This window comes from Copidosoma floridanum, unplaced genomic scaffold (genome assembly GCF_036245765.1).
Source record: "Copidosoma floridanum isolate Cflo_tuat_1 unplaced genomic scaffold, Cflo_Japanese_pri ptg000030l, whole genome shotgun sequence".
In the NCBI taxonomy this organism is placed as follows: domain Eukaryota; kingdom Metazoa; phylum Arthropoda; class Insecta; order Hymenoptera; family Encyrtidae; genus Copidosoma; species Copidosoma floridanum.
The window spans coordinates 5,706,637-5,732,585 of NW_028321907.1; the positions used below are offsets into that span (position 1 = coordinate 5,706,637).

General features: G+C 39.0%; 1 protein-coding gene across 2 annotated transcripts; it reads left to right on the top strand.

Moving 5' to 3' along the window:
• The first annotated feature begins 12,656 nt into the window (after nt 1–12,656).
• On the top strand, nt 12,657–25,663 carry LOC106643371 (high-affinity choline transporter 1). 2 transcript variants are annotated; one of them, XM_089596598.1, is made up of 13 exons: nt 12,657–12,851; nt 17,146–17,253; nt 18,346–18,577; nt 20,861–21,089; nt 21,161–21,398; nt 21,546–21,652; nt 21,794–21,897; nt 22,077–22,207; nt 22,457–22,736; nt 23,277–23,743; nt 23,827–24,023; nt 24,977–25,170; nt 25,265–25,663. In XM_089596598.1, exons 1-13 carry the CDS (start codon nt 12,659–12,661, stop codon nt 25,644–25,646), a joined length of 2,862 nt encoding a protein of 953 aa, XP_089452724.1. In that variant the 5' UTR covers nt 12,657–12,658; the 3' UTR covers nt 25,647–25,663. The 2 variants fall into 2 exon arrangements, with proteins under 2 accessions (XP_089452724.1, XP_089452725.1); XM_089596599.1 differs by having other exon boundaries at nt 22,457–22,731; nt 23,296–23,743.
• Nucleotides 25,664–25,949: the final 286 nt, after the last annotated feature.

Genomic DNA, 25,949 nt, shown 5'->3' on the forward strand with positions numbered 1-25,949 from the left:
AATTTAGCATTAGCGAATAAGTAAGAAAAATAGTTGTCGAAGCTACACCTAAAGCGTAGAAAAAATTCCATTTTAACGGAAAAAAAAGTTTCGAACAACAGCCAATCACTTTAACATCGACAGATGAAAATTTAATGACTACGACCAAGAAACTCTACCAGTAGGCCGCTTTTATAATCAATCTTATTTTCTTGTCTCTCTCCTCTCCATTTCAAAGATAATCGATTTTCCTAACAAAGCTTAAAATCCACGTGTCTTCCACCACTTTGTTCCCTCTCTTATTTCCGTGTTCCCGTGTAACAAAACTTTTTCCATATTTGCATGTGTTTAAAACTTTTCCTTCACCTCATGTACCAGCTAGAGAAAAAAAAAAAGGGAAAAAAAACAAACAAGAAGGCTAAGGAGAAAAAGGATATCGAGCGACAAGATGCAGAAGCAGCAGCAACAGAAGCGAAGGATGATAATAGCATCGTCCTGAATAGAAGGAGAAAAAGGAGGAGGGGTTGGAAGACGACGAAAGGGGATGTTACGTTGAATTGAGAGATCCGGAGATCAATTCGCTGGCAGCAGTGACAGGGTCGAGGAGAGCGCGTTGAGAAGGAGGAGGACGAGGATGAGGTGAAGCACGGAAATAAAGGCTTAGGTTAGTGAAAGAGTCTTTTTGAATATACATATACGCGTCTTTGTCCCCCATCCCCTGCAACTGCGTGACAATATTATCTTTGCATTTGGTTGGATAACACGTACATGGATGGATCGAGCTTGCGGTCGAAATTACGTGATACGCTAGATGAGCCCGAGCTTTTTTTCAAGGTTCACTTTTCTCTTGATCCGAGGATGAGGGAGGTTTGGCATTTTTAAAGCATGGCTGTTACAAGGAACAATATTATATGCTCTCATCAAAGAAAACGTAAAATTTTACTGATTTTTAAAAATCAAATCCAACTTTTGGTGATTAAATCAAATGACAAAACTACGTTTTCGACTAATGTAAGCCAATTCTAGAGCAACTACTCGTCTGATAGTATATAAACACTTGGAAAATATTTGGGATACTCTAAGTTGAATGGGTGGAAAACATTTAGTAGTTTTTATAGCGACAAAACAAAAGCTTAAATCATACAATAATTTTATACATTCATTGAAAAAATTGGCAATTCATAATCACGTTTGTTCTGTGTAAATATATAACTACGCACAGCTACCACTATGATTGTTTGGATTGCTTTGAAATAGCAATACATTTATCGATAGAGATGAAATTTATTAATACAACAAAAAATACAATAAAATACAGTGATGTGCAAAAAATAGTCGATGCAAGTTTTTCCATTTGGATGATAATTTTCTTTCAACCCAACATGCTTATGGAAACACGTTTTTCCGCGTTTTTCTTATTAAAAGACGATCGTGCTTTACATGTAACAGCTTAGCAGTTCATATACTTGAACAGAAAAGCTGCTTAAAGAAAAACACAATCCTTGAGATTCGAAAAGCTACAGCACTCGGAGATATCATTGATCCTAATATCTTAAATGTACACTTTTAAAATGTACACTGCATTATTATGCGAATAAATATTACTAAGGGATGGATTTAAATTATGGAATAGAGGGAAAGTCACCAAGGCGACTTCAGCTTGGTCTACCGACTGAACATTTTTATTCACTCGAAAAAGCAAATAGAAAAAAAAAGAGACAGAAAGAATCGTTCGATTAAGAGCTTGAGAATAATAAAAGGGCATTGTTGAAAAAAAAACGGAAGACTACTAGAAAAAGACGGGAGATTCCATTTGTCAATACATTTCTACGAGCAGAGCAAACACGTGACCCCGCGATACATTTACCCGCCGCACTGTCATCGCGAAGCAGAGCTTTTCCAGAGTAATTTTTAATGCAAGCCTCCCCAGTGGGTACAGAGCACACGTAGTTCGAGCCATTTAAGTGCGAGCATATTGTGTTGTGGATAGGGTAACGCAGAGACGTGTGCACAATACCAGATACAGCTGAAGAGGGTATAGAAGATAAGAGAACGCGAGGGGGGGGGGCAACGCGCGTAATTCCCGAGAGCGAGAGATGCCGGGTGCTACGCTGTATGGTACTTTTATGGGTATTTCCATCAATATTAAAGCTCAGTTTGCACGTACACAGCCGCCACGCCATCGAAGTGATTGAACAGGAGTGTGGGCACGTTAGCTTTTTCCCAGGGCAAATCATCGCTGGAAAGAAGCTTTTTTTTTTTTTTCATACATTTCTAAAAACCACGAAGCTTAAAAAAATGATGAATTCTAGCTCTCGAGCGAACTTGGCACATACTTTTCGTAGAACAGATGCGTGAGGTATGTTGAGTCGAAAGACTGGTAATGCGTTTTAAAAAGCACAGTACTTTTTTTAACTACTTCACACTCTGCCAACCAATGCACCATTAACGCAAAAAGAGAGGCGCGTGAAACAAATTTTTTTTTTCTCTCGAGACCAGAAAATCTCAGGTACGCTTCAATCTTGCATTTGCTCTCGTACAAGCATGTACACCACATTTTGATACCTGTCAGTGCAAAAATCATTTTCCCTAAAAGACAAGCTCCCCACACACCCACCGCCGAAGGGAAAAAAAGCCCGAGCGGAAAATCAATCTCGTAAGCTCTTACGTACCCAAGAATACCAGCCGCATTCGATCTCAGCTTGCGAAGAGAGAAAAAAAAATCTGTCCGTACGTTATGCACACAAGCTCTCTACCCCCGGCAAAAAGGTTTATACCCCACCTTCTACAGCGAAGGGTATTCCGAGCGGTTTTCACGTCGGCCGAAAGCTTTCGGGCTTGCGCTCCACTTTTCAATTCAGTAGAAAACGAGAGCTAGCTCGCCGGCTCGCGAGAAAAGCGACACGCCGGACGATGACGACGAGCTTTCTTTCCCTTCCCCCTGCGCTCGATTGATCACACACGGGGAGGGGCTGTGCATTGCGAGCCTGCTCGTGAAAAGTTCCCACCTTCCCTTCTGCCACTTCCCCCCAGCCCCCGTTTTTTTCTCAAACGCCAGTAAACTGGGGCGATATGAAAGCTCTTGTTTTTTTTACTACTAATACTACAGCCACTACACAGTCGATTCAGCCCTTGTGTGACACGTACAGTGACGGAAAAGAGAAAAACAGGGTGTAGCTTTGAGTGACGCGTGCAAAGCAGTTTTGCTTCGGTGCTAGAACTGCGGGGTTTCAATGTGAATGAAGGCTGTTTTTGTGTCTCTCTTATCATAAACATGGTCGATTTGGTGTCTTTCAAGTAAAATCAAACATCGTCTTTTCGGAGTAAAACAAAATGGATTCTCAATCCAAGAATATCCTATTCAAGAACAAATATTTTATGAACCTTATTTCGCAAGTTGATTGAATTAAAAACATCATTCCAAACTCGTTTGAGATAAGCAATTTCCCTTTATTATGTTACTCAATCTAGAAAGAGACCCAGCATCATAGGGGGGAAAAAAGCTTGTAATTTCTGATACTGCCTAATCAGACGATGGATAAGTTCGAGTCAGCTTTCAGCTTTAGCTATATGCTGAAGCTATACCCCTTATCCATTGACGCGTCGGACACCCTTAAAAAGAGGGTTGTACGATATGGTGATGATGCACACACACAGCAGTAAGTCAAGAGTCTTCTCACGAATGTTTTCGTTCTCGCATCCCAAGTGAAGAGGTTTTTCGAGCCTACCTGCATCGTCATCGTCGTCGTTGCAGTTACTACCGTAGTGTACAAGGATGAATATTTATGAGGATGGGGACTAGGATGCGCTGCTGCGGTTGTTTACACGCGATAACTTTGTGCTTCTTGCTTAGTTTTTTTTTCTTTTTTAGAAGCGTTTCGATGCGGAGAAATAAAGGGTTGATCCATATCGTTTTACGAGTGCGTGGGTGTATACATGAGTTTAGAGAAGCAAGTGTCTGAATCTGTAGTGATGCTGAAGTGGGTTGGTTTTCCAAAACTTTCGGGAGAAAACGTTTTTGAACAAATTGTTAACACTTTCACAACATACTCTAAAAATTTATTAAAGACCGATCAATACAGGGTATTTTGGATAAATAAAATCAGAGTGCAAAATAAAACAATTTGAGATTACGTTATTGGTTGAATTTTCTTACAATAACTGTGGGGTAAATAAAATAAATTTTTACGTGAACTTTGGTTTGGGACACGAATTTTAAACGCTCTCGAATTTTGATGACCTACTCGACGCGTGCATACGTTTCGAGTTTTTAAACGTAGTATGTCAAGTATATCCACAGCAGAAATTCCGGAAACGCACAGGTATCGCATTGGCATGATTGAAAAAGGTGTTTTTAACATCAAACTTAAAAATCGATTAAAAATTTAACAAAGGCAGTAAATAATGATTAATACATAATAAATTAAGAATTATTATAATCATTTGTATTATTTGAGAATATTTGAAACGTGCAAAAAAAAGAAAAAAAGTCCAAGCAACTTTAGTCAGAAAAATTATTAATTATCCTATTAAAGGTTCATTTAAGGCCTTTCAGTGATTTTGTTTAAATTTTATTTAGTGATGATAAAATTGTACTGAATTTTCGTTACTTAATTCTTGCAGATTGCACTATGACAATTTGAAACTCACGCAGAAAGTTATTAAAATATAATTAGCGTCTCGTAGATATAGATCGTGTCAGTTATATTAATTAAACTAGTTTTTTAATGAATATTATTGAAATATTAAATAATCAATCGAATCAAATTGAAATCAATAACCTCATTTGAACCAATAACAATGATAACATTGATAATTATTATTTCATATACGTATGGATCCGTGCTTTATTCAATTACTCCCCAGTCAATCTTAATTATCACTTCATTCTTATAATTACCATCAATCAATAAGTCTATTAAATTATTTTGAAAAAATCCTCAAAACTAAAAATGTATAATACATAATCTCTCAGCGACAATATTCAATGAATTCAGTCGAACACACTAAAATGTTAAGCACGACTGTATTATTCGTGTACCCACGTGGACGTAAGCAATCTTCGTCACACGACTAACGCAGTTCTCCCGTAGCTCATCTGCGAATCCTCGAGAGTCTTATTTATACCACAAATACGCGTTAACGGGCCATGCGAGCTTGCAAGCTTCCAATGGCCCATACTTGGGCTCATTAGACAAGCTCATGCAGGGGATGTGCGAGCACATCGGTCGAATGCATCTCTACGTCCCTGTATAACGCGCGGAAACACACTGGACTATCTGATACTAGCTAATGGAGAGAGGGCGACGTAGTACTGGTATAGATACGGAATGGAAGAAGGGGGGAGGATCGAGAAGAGCTTCCAATCAGGTATTATCCTCCTCGTCGTCCTCGTCGTTGTCGACATCGTATATGAGCAATAGGCCGTTATTAACGGCATTATCTCATCAATTGGTGTTAGCTGGGAACTGCCTTCACGTGGTGGTGAACGGGCGAGTCAGGGAATCCGAGTATATATACGTGCGAGGAGGGATACGCTATTATGCATGGTTCAACAATGAGTGTAGGTATATATGTTGCGTTTGAAAAATCGGTTGACCATGAAATATACTATTTTTATTTCCCTCTACCCTATTATTACTCATAAGAGCATGTGTTGCGCACGTTATAAATACAATTTTTTTTTCCAAGTTGCGTTGGAAACTTTTAAAGAAAAATAAAAAAATTACATTAATTTTTAGAGCATAAATGAAATACGTACTTTCCTTTCGTTATTAGACATTATTTTGTGTGGTATATTGAAATGAAATTAAAATTGTTTTTTTTTTTTTAATGTGTAACTTTCACTAGTTTGTCTTGACAAAGAATTCGTGTAAATAACTTTTTTTAATTAAATAGATTTCATTTCAACAAAATTACTAAACTTTATAAAAATAAAAAAGCTATCTAGATTTTTTTCTCTTTTTAAGTGCTAAGTAATGGACAAGTAAATTTATCGCACATGGTAAATTAAAAAAGCTATAACACCAAGTACTTTTAGGGTGATATGACGTTGTGCAAAGCTAGAAAAATGACATGAACGTTAACGTACGGGACCCTTAATGGTACAGTGTAATCTCGTCCAAAAGATGTATGTAAAAAAAAGGGAGTGTGTGGAGTGTTATCGATTAAAATAAAAAAAAAAAAAAAAATAAAAAAAAGAACACCAACTGAGAACAGTTGGTGCAAAGTTTCACAACATAGATAGTTAAAATATTCCACAATGTGTTGTCGTGACGTTGTATAAAATAACTATTGGCACTATCATAAATTTAACACGTTCGTCGGGTTGAATATTTCATTAACAAACCGTACTTTCCAACCACGTTTGCGTGCAGGGTATTGATCCAAGTCGAGAGAAATTGAGGGAATCCTATTTCCGCAAATGTTGCGAATTTGTTTTCTCAGCTGATAAATGTATTCCTGTGAAAACGAATTCATTCTCTGGGATATACTCAATATAATATATCGATTGGTATCACTTACGTAAATTAATTGAAATAACAAAAATTTTTTTAGTACACCAGTATTTTTATGTCATTAGTCAAAATTTTAGTTCTTTAGTTGGTGAAAAAGTTTAATCGTTCCAAACAAGAAATATATTCGATCTCAAGGTTTTTACTCTAGTGATGTGTTCATCATACTCATGTCAAAGTTAACTTTAAAAAATTTCCTTCCTAAACGTATAAATGAACGCAGACACATGAAAGTAGTGGTTGGTACACGATGCATTTTACCTCACCACATCGAAGATTCATCCATGTATCTCGCCCTGTTGGCCTCAAAGCTCGATATCTGGGTTGGTTGTGAATTTTAATCCCCTAGTCGGCCAACCATACCTTTGACTCTGCAATTTCTAGTTATATTGAGCCTAGAGCTTTTACTGTATCTGATTTCTATGGACAGAAATCGATATCCCTTTGACCTTTTCCTCTCAAAGAGTTTCCAACGAGAAAATATTTTTAATAAAGTTACAAATCTACGATTTGCCGGTTCATCAAATCTCCTCCTCTAAATGAACATATCTATTTTCTTTTAGGATGTACATGATTGGTTTGAGTGGCTCAATCGACTTGCCAAAGGATTTGGATTTTACAAAATCAAATAGCAATTGTTATCCTACGTATTTAACTTGATTTTTTTTTGCTTCACGAAAAAAATTCGTAAGCTTTGAAAACTGAACAATATCGTTTGGTTGACGAGCTTCGTGAATTAGAACTCCAACGAAATACAGCATTAAAAATGAATGGCACTCTTTTTTCGACGTAACTAATTAGTAAGCTTTTAGAGCGGACACGACGACCTTACAAACGGACGAAAAGTTTAATTAACGAGAAATTGAAATATTAATTAAATTGCAAAAGTGCTTTCTACGCTCCCGAAAAAGCGAACGGCATGAGACCCGTGATAACTTTCATGAAATTGTAATGATGAATATTTTAGAATTTACATTTATCTCGTTTAGTTATTACTTTGTCACAACAAAAATGATAAAAAAGTTCAAGAGCACACATCGGTACATAACATAAAACTTTACCAGTGAATATCATTGCACATTTAACTAGACCAGTTATTGTCACTAACTGATCGTTATGCTCCACCGTACAATAATCCAGACCACCCCCACGCGCTCATCTACTCCTTTCTTCAACAAGTCTAGCACGTATACATGTACACCCCCTACATTCCCTCGAAAGCATATGCCGCAGACGAGAGACAGATACAAGTACACACCCAAATTCCCATCGAAACGAGACGGAGTAATAAACTCGGGCATTCTCAATGAGCACTCACGAGAGAGCGTTTGCCAAGCTTCTTGTAATTGGCAACATTGCCTCCCTTTCGACTGTTTGGTCTTTGAAATCGATACGCGCTGAAATGCTCCATGTCGGACATGTGGAGCGAAAAAAAAAAAAAAAAATCAGAACGAAGGGAACGAGTAGGCAAATAAAAAGGTGGAGCTCTCGCTGAGCAAATTTGAATTAAAAATTGAATTCGCTCGTCGCCAATCGCCGCTCCTGATTGCTAATCAGCCGACGACCCAGGTGCTCACAAGCTTGTCCCACTCTCGGATTTACCATGGACTTTAATGCAAAACGAGGACGAACTCCGTTCGTTTGTTGTCTAATTGGAATTTAGTTTCTTTCTTTTTTTTTTCAAGCTATCGTAGTCGATGAGTTCGTGAAAAGTATGGAATTTTGTTCCAGTTGGTGTACTCGAATCGATACGAACGAATATAAGGTCAAATTACCCAATGGTTATATTAAAAAGTTCGATAAAGAGAGCAGCACAGCACTGCAACCTTAATAATCCAGATATAAATAGACGTATCGGAACGTTTTTTATTTTTTCAATTGCAAAAGGAGTGTGAATTTTTTAGAGCCAATAAGAGAAGGATTGCACGTATTCCTTTTAATCGAAACTCTTGCACTCGTTATTACGTATACATTTGTAATACAGTAAATACTTTGAAACTAAAAAAAGCAGAAAATAAAAAACTGATATCAGCACGAACCGAAGAATTTACCTTCACACGAGATTTCCTACGCACAACCTCCTCCATGTCTATACAAAAACACACGTGTACCAAGCCTCAGCGACTTCTTCGATAAAAAAAAAAAGTATCGGAAAGCTGGTATGGTATCGATATAACACCAGACGGCGTTTAAGGCTGCCATGAGGGAAGATTATACACACACGACGTATGAAAAGGGAAAACCCAAGGACGCGATTCCCCTGCCCGAGGCGATGTTTCAATTGCGCTGCTGTTTCCCTGATCCTAATTCTCGCCCTCTCTGCTCCCGGCCCATTGTATTTCATTCTACCCTTTTCTTCAGGCTTCAATGCGATTTTCGAAGATTCACCATCTAAAGTTATTTTTTACCCCTTACACCAATCACATAAATTGCGGATGTGGGAAAGAAAGAATTATTTCACATTTTTTTTATATGTGTCAGAGTTCAGTCTCTGGGAGTGTTGGAGAATGGGTACGACCTGTTTATCAGCAACTGCCGATAAATATACATATATTTCATGAGCTCACGAGTATACAAGATTGCGCGGTCTTCCTCATCATTTTAAGTCCCTGGCTTGTTCGCTTTACCTGTTTTCTCGAGCTTATTATTACGACGTCGAGCAAGTTGCTTTTTATCTCGCGCGCGCGCGCTACTTGACACTCCTTTTGTGTCTCGCGCTGATCTTTTTTTACCGACCCTTTCTCCCACTTTTGTTTATTCTTTTGCAAGGGTAAATATAATTACGTGTGTTGTAATTTAAATATTTTTAGAGATGCATTTTATCATGATGTCTACTGTGTATAATATTCAACGTACGCGTGAGTAATATTTTGGTTTAACAAAGGAAACGAAGCCACTCATGTTGTGCTTGTCGAGGATGATTTGTGCACCGGGTGTGCCGTAGCGGCCAATTTTTCATCATCCCGGACGAATAAATCTTAAGCCCTTTCTTTAATAAAATACAAAAGTTCCTCGCATGGGGTACCCATAAATATCTTCGGGCTGCCGTGCTTTTCCCTCTACAACTGGGAGAACAGTAAATATCGAATTTTTCCCATTACTTGATGCAGCTCCGAGTTTTTGCTCGCCAACGCGTGGAAAAGCTTTCTGAAAAATGTCTAACAACGAAAATGGCACTATACCCGGGAGTTTTTGTTTTTTCACTACGATATTGTGGGAGGGAAAAAATAATTTTTTTGCACGAGTTCCTAACTACGTGTTTTATTTTTATATATAATACGATGACTAATGACATAAAAATATTAAATATATACTTATGTACAACCTCAAGAGATTTAAGAGGAAATTGACACAGTACAAATTGTGTCCCATCCCTTTTATCTTGGCTGTGTATTTGGGAGACCGTAAAAAAAAAGAAAAAAAAAAAAAAGTCATCACTCCACTCCACACAATGAAAAAAAATTTATTAGAAAATTCTAAAAAAAAATTTTTTAAAAACATCTTTCTTTACACAATTAAAATATTTACGTTTCAAGTTTTTGTGATTTAGATTTTGAGTAGTTCAATAACAAACATTCATTAAAATGCAGTACACTGTAGTGTCAATCAACAACACCAACTTGGATTGGAAATGGTGCAAGTCCATCATTTCTCTAATGAAACTGTCATAGTACACTTTATCCCTTTGGCCGCTAATTACTCCACACACGCGTATTTTCATGTATACGTATCATTGCTAAAAAGCAAAAAAGAGAAAAAAAAATCCCCCTTAAATACACCGGACAATTTAAAGTATGGCGAGGAAACATGCGCAGACTGATAAATTGCAGTTTTATCTCGGTTCCTCCCTCGTTTTCTTTACACCCCAAGTCCAGACTTTACTTGCCACGAGTGGTGGTCTCGTTAAGTTACATTACCCCGAAGCCTCGCCGTACACGCCCACCCTATGTGCAGATATACACCTCACGTCCACGTATACAGAAGCGCAAATCTCCGAATTCCGCCCCAGCACGGGTTTATATACATATAGAGCGTGGTTTTACCTGACGTGTGCGCATACCTTTCATCTCTTATATAGTATTCGAAGTCGGAGCAGCAGCTTGAGGGAAATGAGAGGGAGGCAGTGGTAGGAAGGCGGAATAAGGCCTCGAAACTTTGCTGCTCAAGCGCCGAGGCCTTTAATTGAGCTTCCGGAAAATTGCTCCAGCCACCGACTCGTAGTAGGCATTTCACTCGCGACTTTTTATCTATTTTTTTTTTTTTTTTTTTTTTTGTTACTCAATTGATGGAAGACAGTCATCTTGACTTTTTTTTAAGGCAAGATAGATTGACAATGACGGAGTGTTCTTAATTTTTTTCACTATAGATCGAAGGTTTTCGGAATTAAAAAGTTGACTTATTTATTGCAATGAAATAAAGTGTTACGTAGGATTCTATAGTCTTGGGGTGCGCATGAAGTAAATAGTCGTTAATAACAATAAAAGAATTTTTTAAAGGAACGAATGATTTTTTTCTGAGTGCAAGATACATGGCCACATTTTTTGTCAGCCACGATGTTATTAATATTAATATCCCACGTATTATTATAATTAATCGTCAAAGTCAATACTAAACAGCTAGAATATATGATTTTTATTCCGTTATCAAATATATATATATAAAAAAGAAAAATAAATAGTTTTTTCACTTTGATGCATACAATGTTTTATAATCGAACAATACAATAAAAATCAATAATATTGTTTCTGCAATAGCGCTGTGTGTAGTAATAAAAATAAATTATAATTAAAATTTTTACCACCAATGAGTAGATAATCACATATACATGCACTGTATTTATTTTATTTTATTTTTTTTATTTTTTTTTTCCTGCAATTTCAACCTCGACAACATTAAAAAAAAAAAAAAAAAATTTGATTGCTTTTTGACCATTAGGATCGAATTTGAAATTCAACGATGTAACACACGATTGGAAAAGCTCTCATAATCGGCGAACTGGAAAAAAACTGCATTCGCCCGATTTAAAGGATCGTTGCATGCTGAAATTTTTTTTATGAGGCTTAAAAATATTCCCAAAACTGGGAGCAGAAGAGCCAGAGTAAGGGATTTTCTGCAGCTGAAAATGCTTTTAGTTTTTCCATGCCCAATACTGTAATGGAAAAAGTTCACTTTGAAGCGGGGAAAAAAAAGTTGAAGATTTCTCGATCGAAAATTTCTGTGATCTACATTGAAAATAAAAACTCGAAAGTAGGCAATTCAGATTAAGGATTTTCAGTTTCGACTACATTTAAAGATATTTGATATTCGAAGTTTTATCGTGCATTCTATTTTTGAAAGAGACTATGGTCTGTTTGATAAATGGTAACTGCGAAAAGTTTAAATTTTACACTGGAATATCGAAATTAACGCTCCTTGTAGGATATACTCAGAAAATATTACTTTTAAATGTTGAAAAGCTTCGACTCGGGGCATTATCCAGATTATATTTTTAGCTCAAGCTAAATTTTGCAGTCCTTTGTATGATTTTAATTGCAAAATATAAATTATTTATTGCCTTCTGCACTTAATTAAACATATTGCTTTTTTTCCATAAATTAAGTTGTACTTATACTTTAAAATTAAATAATTTATAATTTAATTTGTTACATCGGGTGTAATGTGTTCTAAAATGTTATATACACTAAAATTTAAAAGTATAAAGTAAAGTTTTTAAAATACACATTTAACTATCAATTAAATGATGTACTAAAATACATTGTATCCACCAAGCAAAATTTAGCTTGAGTATTCTGGTTTTTGAACTTTTTAAATATTCACGATCACAAATAAATTTATGTATGATATTATACGCAAGTTAGTCAACAAATAACAAATTCAAAGTAAAAGCTTCAAAGATGGTAAAATACAACAAAAACTGTTGCCAACCACGTATGCCCCATTCTACGTACGCATGTGATAAATATTCGTATATATATTACACTCAAACAGTAATTAAAGTACCACAGCACCAACGACTAATTGCTTTATTAATATGATATAACGTTGTAGTAAGTGTGCATTGGTATTCTTGCAGGTCTGCGCGACCTTACCCACCCAGTAACGGTAGGTGTGGGTAAAATCAGAAGTAAAAGAGGAGGTGGAGGCGAAGGCGGCGAGGAAAAAAGATGGGAACAACAACAACAACGATGAACGTGGCGGGGGCGGCGGGCCTGGCCATGTTTTACGGAGTGGTTCTGTTCGTCGGTATACTGGCTGGGGCGTTCAAGAGGCGAAAGGCTGCCCGACACGCAGGGCAGAGCCAAATGATACTGGCCAATCGCAGCGTCGGCCTCGTGCTGGGCATTGCTTCACTCACTGGTAGGTTCCTATATCTATTACGTGCTCGTAACGGAAGAGATGTAGTTCTGCGATAAGTGCGTACATGCTATTTAGGTATATCATAGCGGCCGACCCGGTTGAAGTCCCTTTTTATAATAAGTACTTTTTCTAACAAATTGTTTATTTTTTATTTATTATTATTCTTTTTTTTTCTTAATACAATTTACAAATCTTCCACGTATGTATTTTATCATACTTGGACACAATTATTTTTTAGACTTTGAAGTACAATTTTTTTCCCGAAAGCATCATCTTTTCTAGAAAATGCGTTCTCATTACTTCTTGTACCATAGTAAAATATTCAACAAAAACTTTCTAGCCCAAATCAACGTGATGTATTGAGAAAACTAATGTTTACCATAATAAAATATATGAACAAACGTTTAAGGTATTTTTAAAAAATATTATAAATATTTATTTGTTCAAAGAAATGCCATAAATTAATAGAAAAAAATATTTTTTAGTCACATCATAGATATCATAATGTTCCATGCACCAGAAGATTAAATTCTAAAAAAACACTCAGCAAAGTGAATCCCAAAACCCAAAAATTAACTGCTCAAGTATACGAGTGTCATCACACAAAATACCAGCTAAAAAACGAATTTCATCTTCGTAGTTGTAAACTGCCAACCAAACCACCAGCACCACTTGCGTACAACCACGCAGCCGCGGCGAATTAAATATTTAAAAAACCAAGCAGCGCGCGCGGCTCATTGGCAATTTTTTGCGAAAAGAACTCCACTTGGCGGGAAATACTAAAAAATGAAGCATCCTCTTGTTTACCTAGCCATTCGGCTTTCTGTTCGACTTCAAGACTCCGTTACTTGGTGTTGTAACAAAAAAAAAAAAAAAAAAAAAAAAAAAAAACCTAGTTAAACCAAAAAACCACAGGATTTTCGTAGGTTGGTATACATATTTTGCGCGACACCCCCGCACTATTTCATCCCTCGAGCGCAATAAAGAGGTTTATAAGCTTCCGATTCCAGCTTCTCGGGAAATAAGCGGGAACCGGAGTAAAGACGGGCATTTTCTTTGACCCGCGGGTCCACGGAACAAAGTCGGAGAGGTGGTGTATGTATCTATACGTATACACGCGAACGAGCTGAGGTGGCTCGCGCAAGTGGCTTTTTTTTCGTCCACTCCACTGGCCCTCCTCCTCAAACTTAAAGGGGGAGAATCGCGATACTGCACTTTTCTTTGGGAGTAAGGAGGGAAGAGTGCACCACTGGGAGAGGAAAAGCCAGAGCTGAGTCGAAATTTCCGGACGGAAGGTATAGGAGGAGGAGGAGGGTCAGCTATTGTGCGAAGGGATACAAGAGTGAGAATTATATATATACCTGCTTCCAGGCTGGGTCCGTTTCGCGCGGAGGTCTGAGTGCGTCTGCATGGACTCCTTGGCTTTTATAACTAGCGGTGGGGGTCCGTTTGTTAATTATGGGAGAAACTGGGCGCGGCTTGGCGGTAAAAAGAAGCCGAGGGAAAAGTTTGGCGGAGCGAGAGGAAGCTTTCGATGATAAATGAGCTTGGGAGAAGTTCGTTACTTCTGGACCCGGTACGTTATTTCATCGTCATACACTCGGTTGATTGAAAATCGCGGTTTCTCCTTTGGCGCATCTTTATTTTATGGTAGGGTTGTTTAATTACCGATACGTTTGCGTGTGAAAGATTCCTCATTATTTGACAGTCTTTCATACCCAGGAATTATTAAATTTTTGGGACTTTTCTTCTCAATGGTGTGGACACTTAGCAATAAATTTTAAAAATATGCTGTGGCCAGTAATTTTTTTTCTCTTACATTTACAATTATTGAGTTCAAAATCGTGGAGAACGAGAGAAAAAAAATGTGCATGTTTTATTAGCTTTGCTAACTCTTCAAATTATACCATAATTGCGTTGGAAATTAATATTTTACGTAAGCCTCAAATAGCACGAAGGGGTGCCACACTGAATAACAGGATCAGGCGTTGAAGATCTCCTTATCTCGCAATAACAAGATTGCCACTTTATCAGCATAAAACCCCTATAGGTTGTATCGAAAGAGGGAACCACGCAACACTTTTCCAGCCGCATAAATGCTAATTTCGTGTCTCGGAAAAAAAAAAGTTTCAGCAAGTGCACTCGAGCGTGTGTATACGGTAGAGCGTCCTACACACAACTCACGCCGAATAATTTCCGTTCGGAGGTACAGCCAAAAGAGCCCCATCACGCCGCTCGACAGGAGACATAGACCCGAAAGAGCCCCCGAAACTTTGGCTACCGGTTTGATACATCAGCTCTTGGGAAATCGCGTGTCTGCTTATGCGATAGGTACTTGGGAAATCTAAATAACTGAAAGGACCGGGACGGGTAGGGGGGGGGGGAACTCACAGGGGCCCATTGTTTCGCTTTTCAAGCTCCGCTGCTCCGCGGAACCTGTGGATTAATGCACGAGCTGTTTGATTTGCGGCCTGCAGCTGATGTACAGTTACCGGAGCTTCTGGGAGCTGGGCTTAATAATTTGTTGATTTTCGAGGGACGACAAGTTCCTATTGGCTCTTTACGAGCTTGAAACGTCAACTTATGAATTTTACATAATACGGATCTGGGAACCTATACATATAGTGTATTATGTCACTCCTCAATCAGTGAAACTTTAGGTGCTGTTTATTTGTACCACCAATATTGTATTTTAAATTTAGAAAAAAAAATTTTATTTTCAACTTGACGGTACTCTTATAAAATTGTTTATTTTAAATAAATTGGTAATAAAGTACAGAACCAGCCTCACCGAAGATGAAGCTACATAATTTTCACTGTTTTAGGTACAGTATGAATAAAATAACGAAGCATTTGAATGAAATCGATCGAAAGAGGCGAAACGACGCGATATACGGGGTACATGACTCGTGTCTCTCTCCGTCTGGTCTCGCGTTTTCATTACGATATCGCTATCAGCCATTAACTTAATGAGTAGGCTCCGGAGTGCGATCGAGAACAAAAGATGAATGCCTGCGCACGGGAACATATGATTAAACGCGCGGTGGAAGAACTTTGTTTAAGAGAGAGAGAGAGAGAGAGCACTTGAAAAATGAGAAATGAAAAGAGAAAACTGTGTAACCCAATTTGTGGGTGATTAAAGGGATTTTTGCCAAGTGCAAAAGTACTTTTGATAAGTCAAATTTCCATCAATACAAAGTTTACATGTTTCAATAAGAATTCTCGGGGTTTGTTTGATTTTACTGAGCACCGCCGGTTCTCGGTATCAAAACAATCAACGCGGCTGCACTTTTTTATTGAATTAATTTGAAAAATACTTTCAAGTCTTCTCTATTGATTCACTTTTAATCAATAGCATCGGTTTTAATTGAAACTAAAAAAAAATGATGAGTACCAAAGAGAGGAAGTATCCCACAATGAAACCTCCGGTTCATCCCTTAGAAAAATAAATTTAATAAAATGGCAGGTATCTAAAAGTGTTGGCTCCCAATATTAAAAGAGCGAAAATAAGAGGAAACAATGGTAAGAGAGAAATACAGTGTACACGCGCGTTCCCTCGCGGTTCATCGAGTCTCTGGGATTCGCTCTCGGAAAAGAGATTAATAAAATTCATAAAAACTTATGGATGGATACATAACTGAGCTGGTGATTGTAATCTCTCGATACGAGCGCAAAACATTAAGCTAATTGCAGTTATACGGCGGCAAAGTTTTACGCCGCACTGATTAATATCATAAACGAGCATATATGCCTCTTTTACTTTTTCTTTCCTCAGCCATAAATTTTTTAAATTGGGCACATGTGGTGGATGAATGGATACTTAATTTAATATTTTCAGATTTTTCGTTTTGTTTCGTTACTATATTTAGCGGGTCATGTAGCTGTCTATTAAATTTTTACAAAAGATGCTTAATGAAAAATTTTTTTTCAACCGTTCCTGAATTCTACGTAAACTAGCTTACGACGCCACGTAAATTTTTAATGTTTTTACATGTATCTTAGCTATAATCTAAATTGGTAATGACTTTGTGAATAAAATGATATTTTTGTCACAAATACCTGTACTTTGAAATATATGAGCGTGAATTCATTGTATAAACTATTGAGGAACAGCACAAATATTGTTGTATTTTAGAACTTTGGTGATAAATTTTTTTGTTGATGTATGAATATTAATCATGATTTAGACAAGTTTCGTTCAATCATTGGAGTGTACAATAACGAGTGTGAAAGCGATCGCAGCGTTTGATCTTTTGACATGGGATTTTTTTTTTTTTTTTCATCAAAATTACAGCAACGTGGGTTGGTGACACCTTCGTCAACGGGACAGCGGACTGGGTTTTCAGAAAAGGCTTGGCCTGGTGCCAGGTGCCCATTGGCTACAGCCTCAGTCTTCTTTTTGGTAAGTTAATGCTTCACACATTTTTTGTTCGAGGAAATGAAATGCTTCATTCGTCACGTAAAATAAAAAAAAATAAAAAAAAATTATGATTCGTACAGTATTTCCTTTTTTTTTAAAGAGTGAAAAGAAATCAAGTGACAAAAAAACTTGTTCAAAACTATGATATTTTTTTTCTCAAAAGTATCAAGTATTTATCAAAATTGATTATTCCTCATTATAAAACTTTTTCCAGATAGACTTAAATTAAGAACTTTTTTTAAAAACTTGAACGAGTTCACTCTAGAACGAAAATAAGCAAAGCAGGAGGACAAGGTCTCTTATTTACCTTCACCGAGACGCGCTTCTTTATTTATTTTTCAATAAAAAAAGGAAAAAAAAAAAAAAGATCAAGAACACTCGCTTGTACGTGGCTTTTCACGCTTGGACCACCTAACGCACGTAGACCTTATCATCTCTGCGCTGAAGAGAAAAAAGTCCAGACGGATAGAAATAATACGGTCCTTCCTGCTTTTGTAAGCGCGACGACTACGCGAGCCCTCGAGCCTTTGTGGTGGTGCAGTGCATTATTGCGTTGATGTAGCTCCCCTAGACTGTGTTTGCTTTGATCTGCAAGGTTTTTTTCTTTCCTTTTTTAATTCACCGTTCTCTCTTCTTTTGTTTTCCAAGTTTTTGAAAAGCACGCACACTTAGTGCCATTTGACAAAAACGAGTTAAACAAAGTTCAGAAATGGTTAAAAAAAAAAATGATGTAGTAGGGAATAGTGTATTTTGGATGAAACCACTCGATAGAGAGAGAGAGAGAGAGGGCGAATTCTTCGGCAAATACTTCGACCGCTATTCCGGGAAAAAATCTCAATGAAAACTTTCAATAAAGCGAGTGGCAGCGCATAGCCGCGCTCTGGCGCCATACCATCCCTCTACGAAACAACGCCAAACTTTGGCCAATTTTGTACTCCACTTTGCATACATAGGTCGGCGTGGGAACGCAATCATAAATCCAAAACAATACAGCCGAAAGAGAGAGGAGATGGAAAAAAATGTTTTGTCTTCCCACGATGATTGTTATTGTTGGGGGGAAAAAAAAATTTACAGGCGCCGTACTGTTCGCCAACCCGATGCGAAAAGCCGAGTACGTGACGATGCTGGACCCGTTCCAGCAGCACTACGGGGCTAGGCTGGGCGGCGGCCTCATGTTCCTGCCTGCCTTCTGCGGCGACCTGTTCTGGTGCGCGGCCCTGTTGCGCGCCCTCGGCGCCGCCCTCAACATCGTCGCCAGCATCGACCTCGGCCTCGGTGTCGGCGCCACCGCCCTTCTCATCGCGCTGTGAGTATACTTGGGCTCGTACATTTGCATGCTCTATTGCCTATGGTGCTCGGCACGCCGAGAGCTTTTTTCACTCGCAATGAATGCTTAAACTCTGTACGGCAAAGTTGTGGTTGAGAATAAAAAAAAATAAATAAATAAATAAAAAAAAACAACAACAAAAACAAAAAATTGTGCCTGCTTTTGTCTTTATTCAAACGACCAATGTCGAGTCAACCAATAGTAGCAAAACATGGCAATGCAGGAATAACAAAATGTATAAAAGTACGCACAAAGTGACAAATAATCAAGGGACACTTGACTTGCAAGCACAGATTTAAAGATAAATATCTTCATAGGGATTAACAGACCTAAAGTTAATTCGAGAATAAAAGACTCGAGTTAAAACTGAGGGGCGAATTTATTCAAATATGAAAGTAAGCCTATTTAGGTAAAGTACAAGTACGAAAAGTTAGCCCACAGTGAGACGAAACTTAATTGGCATATCCATACATACGTATGTAATTATAAACCCGAAAGATTGAACGCCGATACGTTTAGTCGCCAGCACACGTGGGTGGGTGCAACACACGCGTGCACATTGCACGGACGAGAAAAGCCGCAAGCGCGCTCTAATACGTATGTATAACGTACACAACTTGGGGCTTAAATTAGTTTCCATGCAATTTGAATTTGACCCGCGGTGCTACTGCAGCTGATGCCCCGGTAAACTTTGGCTAACGCGTCCCCCGAGCTGCTGTTACTACAATCTTGGGAATCGCAAAATGGAGCGTATACGCGTGGCGGTGGATAAAAGTTTGTTGCGTGTCGATAAGAGAATCCATAGTAACGATGCTTATGACAATAATAATAACAATTATAATACGTAGTGCTCCATTACTTGATCTTTATCCAAAAAAGAAAACTCACAGGTGTACGTAAATATTTTTTATATTTGCTCACTGTTATTTCACTATTAGTTTAAAGGAGTAGTTTTAATTTCTACATTTTCAAAAAAAGCTTTTCAACACCAACATGCAGAAGCATTCGATACAGATCTATGTCCAAAACCACCTAAACAGCTACTTAACTAGCTCATAAATTTTTTTATTCTACAGCTTTCTTTCGTAAATAAATGTTTTTAAAAAAACACAGATATCTTACACACTTTTTACAAACTCACACACGTAGATTTGCACCAAGGAAGCAATTAAAGAACGACGGAAAGAAATCCGTCAAACGAAATAAGGACAATTTGAACTTGCAATTTTACAAGTTTCAAAGAGAGACCTCTTTCTTGTACTGCTCTTTCTCGTGGGTGCTGTTTCACGTATAACTCCTTGAGCTTTTTGTTTGTATACTTGCTACTAGCTACCTCGACTTTTTCACAAAAGCAGCTACTTTTCACAGCAGCGACTATAAAGGAAGAACTGGAGAGTTCAGAGAAAATACAATTGTCTACTCGTATACACTTTTAGCGACGATGCATTGAGTTAAAAAAAAAAAAAAAAGAAAAAAAAAGAAATTGACTCACGATGTTGTTTTTACGATCGACTTGTCGAGAGTTTTAGGAGAGAGATCCGAGAAAAAAAAATCTCAAGCTCACGTAGGTACTTTGTACCAGCGTCGGATGATTGCTTATCGAGTGCGAATGACATATACCTACGTCGTAATGCATGATTTACGAAAAAGAGCTTGTACTTCAAAATAATGGAAAAAAATATATCATCTCCATTCAAAGTTTCAAAAAATAGTAACATATTAATTTTTCAAGAATAAAGATACTCTTTTTATATTAATTTTCTCAACCCAGTTAAATATGAAATTAAGAAAACATTACATTTTCAACTAATCCAAATCTTCCCTTGGACGAAAAAGTAAAACAAAAATTCGTTTAATTACAGAGGGAAAAAGTACAAAATAAAGTATAACTTTTATTCCTGGCAGCTCGAAATTGAGATCTTACCTTTTTGGAGCTAAAAATCGAGATAGTACCTTTTTCTATTGAAGCGCCACATCGGTGTATTTTAAACCGAAAGATAAGTCGTAAACGTGTATATCGGCAAGAGGGCACTACTGCAACTGCAATCTTTCAAATATATAAATAAACCACCTCTTTCCTCGATAAAGAACAAAAAAAAAAAAAAAAAAAAAAAAAAAAGAAAATCCAGTGCTCCAGTGATTTACCACCTAATAGTTTAAAATCTATCATGTTACTTAACGGAGGAAATGTTATTCTATAGGCTAGCAATAGCGTATGCAATATTTGGTCGTGAAGAGAGAGAAAAAAAAAATTATTTTCAGCTACACCATGTCGGGCGGCATGTACTCGGTGCTCTGGACAGGCGGCTTGCAATTCGTCTGCATAGCAATGGGACTGGGCTTGTTCCCCGCGTACGCGAACTCGCATCGGGCCGTGTCGCTGGAGAAAAGCCTGGCTGTCAGGGATTGGCTGGGCGACTTTAGCAGCGCCGATCTCGGCGAGTGGCTCGACGCCATGCTACTCGCCATTTTCGGAGGAATACCCTGGCAGGTAATGACTTGATGTTGATAAAGTATATTTTTGTCGAGCCTATAATATATATTTATCTTGCCTCGTTTCAGAGCTACTTCCAGCGAGTGCTGATAATCTGGCGTCCGTCGTTCGCCAGCACCCTGTCGATATTTTCGATGTTCACTTGTTTGGTGCTGGCGGTGCCCTCGGCGATGATCGGCATAATTGCCCGCTCGACAGACTGGTCGCTCATCGAGTCTTACAACAAGACCGTCTGGCGGGACAATGGTGGCGTTGTCACGTCGCTCGTGCTGAGGCACCTCACTCCTCCGTGGGTCTCGTTCTTGGGTGAGTCGATCGATGTGCTGACGAGGACAGCTTCGTTTGCCAATATATAATAAGCGCGTAACACGTACCTATATACTTACGTGCGTGTTTTGATGACAATCTCGGGTTGATTGTAATTGACGTACTTACTCTTTTCAACTTGTGCAGTGCTTGGTGCTATATCGGCTGGAATAATGGCCTCGGCGGACTCGAGCATTTTCGGCATTAGTTCCATGTTCTCGAGGAATATTTACAAGCTGACGATAAGACCGAAGGTAATGGTGTTTCGTGTGAAGTTTTAACAAACATTTTAGCAGTTTGAATTTTTGTATTCTTCTGTAAAATATGTACATTTTATTTTAAACTTTGGAATTTAATTTCCTATGAAGAAAAAAAAAATGTTTCCTTGCTCCCAGGCTACCGAAAGAGAATTGGACTGGGTGCTTCGAATTTCGATCGTGATAGTTGCTTTTCTTTCCGCAGCGATTGCTCTTAGCGTTAGCAGTGTTTTCTATTTAGCGTAAGTAATTTTTAAAGTCATACATTTTGAATTAGATGAGAGTTTATTCTTCATCGTAGATAAAAAGTAGTATAAAGCACCTTCTTTTGCATTACTTTTTACATCTTTGGAAGTAGATACGTTACAACGATGCTGGCAGGCTAATCGGGTACGATAAATTTATGAATTTCTGGTTTCAGATACTTTTGCAGCGACATCGTTTACGTGGTGCTGTTTCCGCAGCTGCTATCGGTCGTACAATGGCCTGCGGCGGTCGATTCGTACGGATGCTTAGCCGGATACGCGGTGGCCGTAGCCATAAGAATCTCTGGTCAGTGTACATACTTATCCTTTTTTGATGTTTTAGGTTTAGTCCGAAACTTTCAGTGTAATACCGAAAAACCTTTAAAAGAATTACAAGTTTTTTACTAAAAAGAATTTTGATACCATAATCACATTTCTGTAATAATATTATGAATCATTACCAAACCAAAGAACCGCCATAATCGACACCCCTGATGTCCTTATGACTGTGTATTAGGTGATTAAAAAAAAATATCGACCCATTACTTTTCCACAGGTGGCGAAAAGAGTCTCGGCATCCCGACGTTTGTCGAGTACCCGTACTACGACAGCAGGACGCACACACAAAAGTTCCCGTTTCGCAGCTTGGCAATGCTATCGGCGATCTTTGCTCAGCTGATAGTCAGCCTCTTCACGCGCAATCTGCTCGGACGGGGTTATTTGCCGCGCTGCTGTGATCCCCTGAACGTCTACGCACCCGGCAACACCAAGAATCCCAACGGGGTCGTCCAGAGCAGCTCCGGTGCCGCGCTCATCGATTGCGCCATGAACGTAAGCAGAGACGCCCCTTCCCCCCCATTTTTTCCCACCAGTTCCATTTCTTTTCTTTTTCTCGTACAACCCCATGGTAGTAGCACGCGTGCCCTTTTTCCCTATTTCTCTCTTGGGTAGGTATACCAACATACGTATGTGCCTGCCTGCGTGTGCTTCTCTTTTTTCCCCAGCCTAATGCTTGCCGAGTTCTTTGACTATTTACCACGGCCCCCCCCCTTTTTTCCCTGCAACTCTTTCTCGAGTACTTAATTTTTTCCGCGCGACTGCTTGCACAGAACGAGACGCACGAGACGTACCCGGGAGCACTGTAATTTGTCAAGGAATGCATGGAAGCTGTAATTCCACGGGAACAATTATTGTGGGATTAAGGGAGAAAAAATTTTTCGATAGTGTCAAGCACTTTTTTTTTGTAAATTAAAGTCTAGACCACTGAAATGTCGACTTGAAAAAAAAAAAAAAAAGAAAGCTGTTAAATTGCCGTACTCAAAGTAGATTCATTACAAATAACGAAAACGATCAAACTCAATACGTTTGTTTGCATTCAAAAATAAAAAAAAAAAGGATGCCTCGCCTGGACACCTGTCAGATGCTCCTACAACGTTATCGAGCAGCCGTACGGATTACGACGCGAGTAGCACCGATACTCAGCTCCAGCAGCCGCTGTCTCACCACCAGCAGCAGCAGCAATTACATCAGCATCAGCAACAGCGTTACGACACCATAAGTGTTCTGTATGAGCCAAAGCAGACGCCCGGTAATGCTGCCCACAAGGCCAACCAAAGCTTGCAGGGCTTGCACGCACTGCGGGATTCAATGAGCCCAAAGCAGCAAACAGCGACGGTTATGAGGGCTGGACAAACGCTGCACCACCCGTCGGCCATGATGAGTCAAGCCGCTTCCGGACAGATTCTCGGAGTCAAAAATCTCAACTTGACGCCTGGACACGGACCCGACTGCCACGGACCTCAGCCACCAAGGATCATTAGCCCTACTGCGCCCTCGGCTATGGGTATGATCAACTAATGATTACAATTTTCAACTATACTGTATATATAAGCCAAGTGTTACAATGTGTTTCTCTTGTTTGAACAGGTTGTACACCATATGCTAAAGTACCCACTACGATAATAACAAATGGGAGGCTCGAGGGTGAAAAAGTGGGTGGTGATCGCAGTAACATGGAACTAAATTTGAATTTGACTGATGGTGGTGGGATTGTCAAGAAAAACATCAAGGGTGTTAAATTGATTGGAATGGAAGGAGGCACACTAAGGCGACCTTCTTTGCAGGTGGGGTGAATGTGAAAACTTATATTTATATTTATTATATGTATATATTTTTAATTTTTCAATGACAAAAAAAAAAAAAGAAAATTAACTTACTGCAAGCGTAGCAATCCCAATAACAGTAACGCCATGCTATTATTTCCTCCCTGAGGCTGAACTTTCGATTGGCGAATAACAGAGAGCTAGACCTAAAACAATATTATTTAAATATAACTTTCTACGGCTCAGACTTACACAGGTATAAACGAACCTCGTTTGTGAATGAGAGATTCTTCACTCTTGCGTACATTATACGTCTCTTCGTACGACTTTTGTTTTGTAAAAATGAAACGAGCGTAAAAAACTGATGTCGAGATTTCATAGGGACAAGTCCACGCAATATACATATCATAAACTTTCGTTTCTACGCTTTTTACGTCAAATAACTGTTATTGTTGCACTTGTTAAATTGTTGAACAAATCCCGGCTCTTTCCTCGAGCGCAGGTGTAGTGTACAGCGTGGGTTACATCTGAAAATGAACGATCGAACGCCATCCCGGGCCTCGGCACTCCTCGATATACTTATGAACATTGAACTCGTACGTATAACCACAAACGCGAACGCGTAAACACGGGGGCAATGTTTCGAAATTGTAAAAGATATACTTAACAAACACCTGCAACGCGTATACTTTGGCCGGAACACAAACACACCCGATGGGGGAATAAGTATACTTGAAGAGCAAGAACTGAGAAGAAATGTAAAAACGTTCGAAGTAAAAAATTACTCGGGAGAGCCGCGCGCTCAAAGTCAGGGAAGGTTAGGTTCATGGCGGCCATTTTCGAATTCGACTGCGCAGTCGCGGAAGCGTCGAATTCGAATGAAGTTAACAGGTATTATTTAAATTTCGAGAGGTATACTTAAGTATAAGGTACTAATAAAATTCTTTTGTATTGTACGAACTTGACTGGCACAGGGAACTTTTTCACCAACGCCATCGGTCGAGATGGTCAACATATTCGATCGGCGCCAGAGCAGCGGCTCGTACGGGCCAAGTTCCCTGTCGCCGATACCCGGAGTCGAGGCCTGCAAAACCCACGGCACCGCCGTCGGCGGTCAGGGTGGCAACGAGCACTGTAGAATCAAACGCGGCATCGTCAGGCACCACAGGTAGGTATACTTATTCATAACAAAAAGGCACCGACACCCAATAACCCCCTGATAAACACTCACACGCATGCATATATGTGTTAACCGGCGACAGCTTCAACGACACGGGCGACCGAGGGCTAACTGCGACCTTGGCGCGCCAGCCGGCGTACCCGTCGATGCCCCTGACGAGTTTGCGCAAGGACGGCCAGGGCAATAAGAAAAGCTGCGGCAGCCAGACCCAGCACCGCTACTCGTCATCCCTCATCGACGACACGAGCGCCAGACCCGAGGAACAGACCTGCCTGGCTCGCACGACCACCCTGCGCAGGGAGAGGTGCAAGTCCCACCGGTACTCCTCGTACGTCGAGGACAAGCAGACCGGTCTCATGGGCCATTTGCTCGTCAGCCCGACCTACAGTATGTACAATTCGGCCGTCAAGAACTGCAGTAATTACTGTGTCGTTGCCGACGACGAGGCTGTCAGCAGGTTTTAAATATCGTCCTTTTTATCGTACACCTGAATGATTGTTGTTTCTCATCACAGGTACGGCTTGTGATTTTTTTTTTTTTTTTTCATACGTTCAATGGTTTTTACACTATAAGTATTGTACTCGTTGTGGGAAGGTGCAAATAACGGCCGGGTACTGTTGAAATGTTTGTGTTCAATGGTTTTTTTGTGATTGCACAGTATTTTTCGACAATGGCAATACTTGTATACCACACGCAGGTATATAATTGATTAACTTTTTTTACTCGTGATCTTTCAAAAATATATACTTTATCTTCTTGTGAGTTGG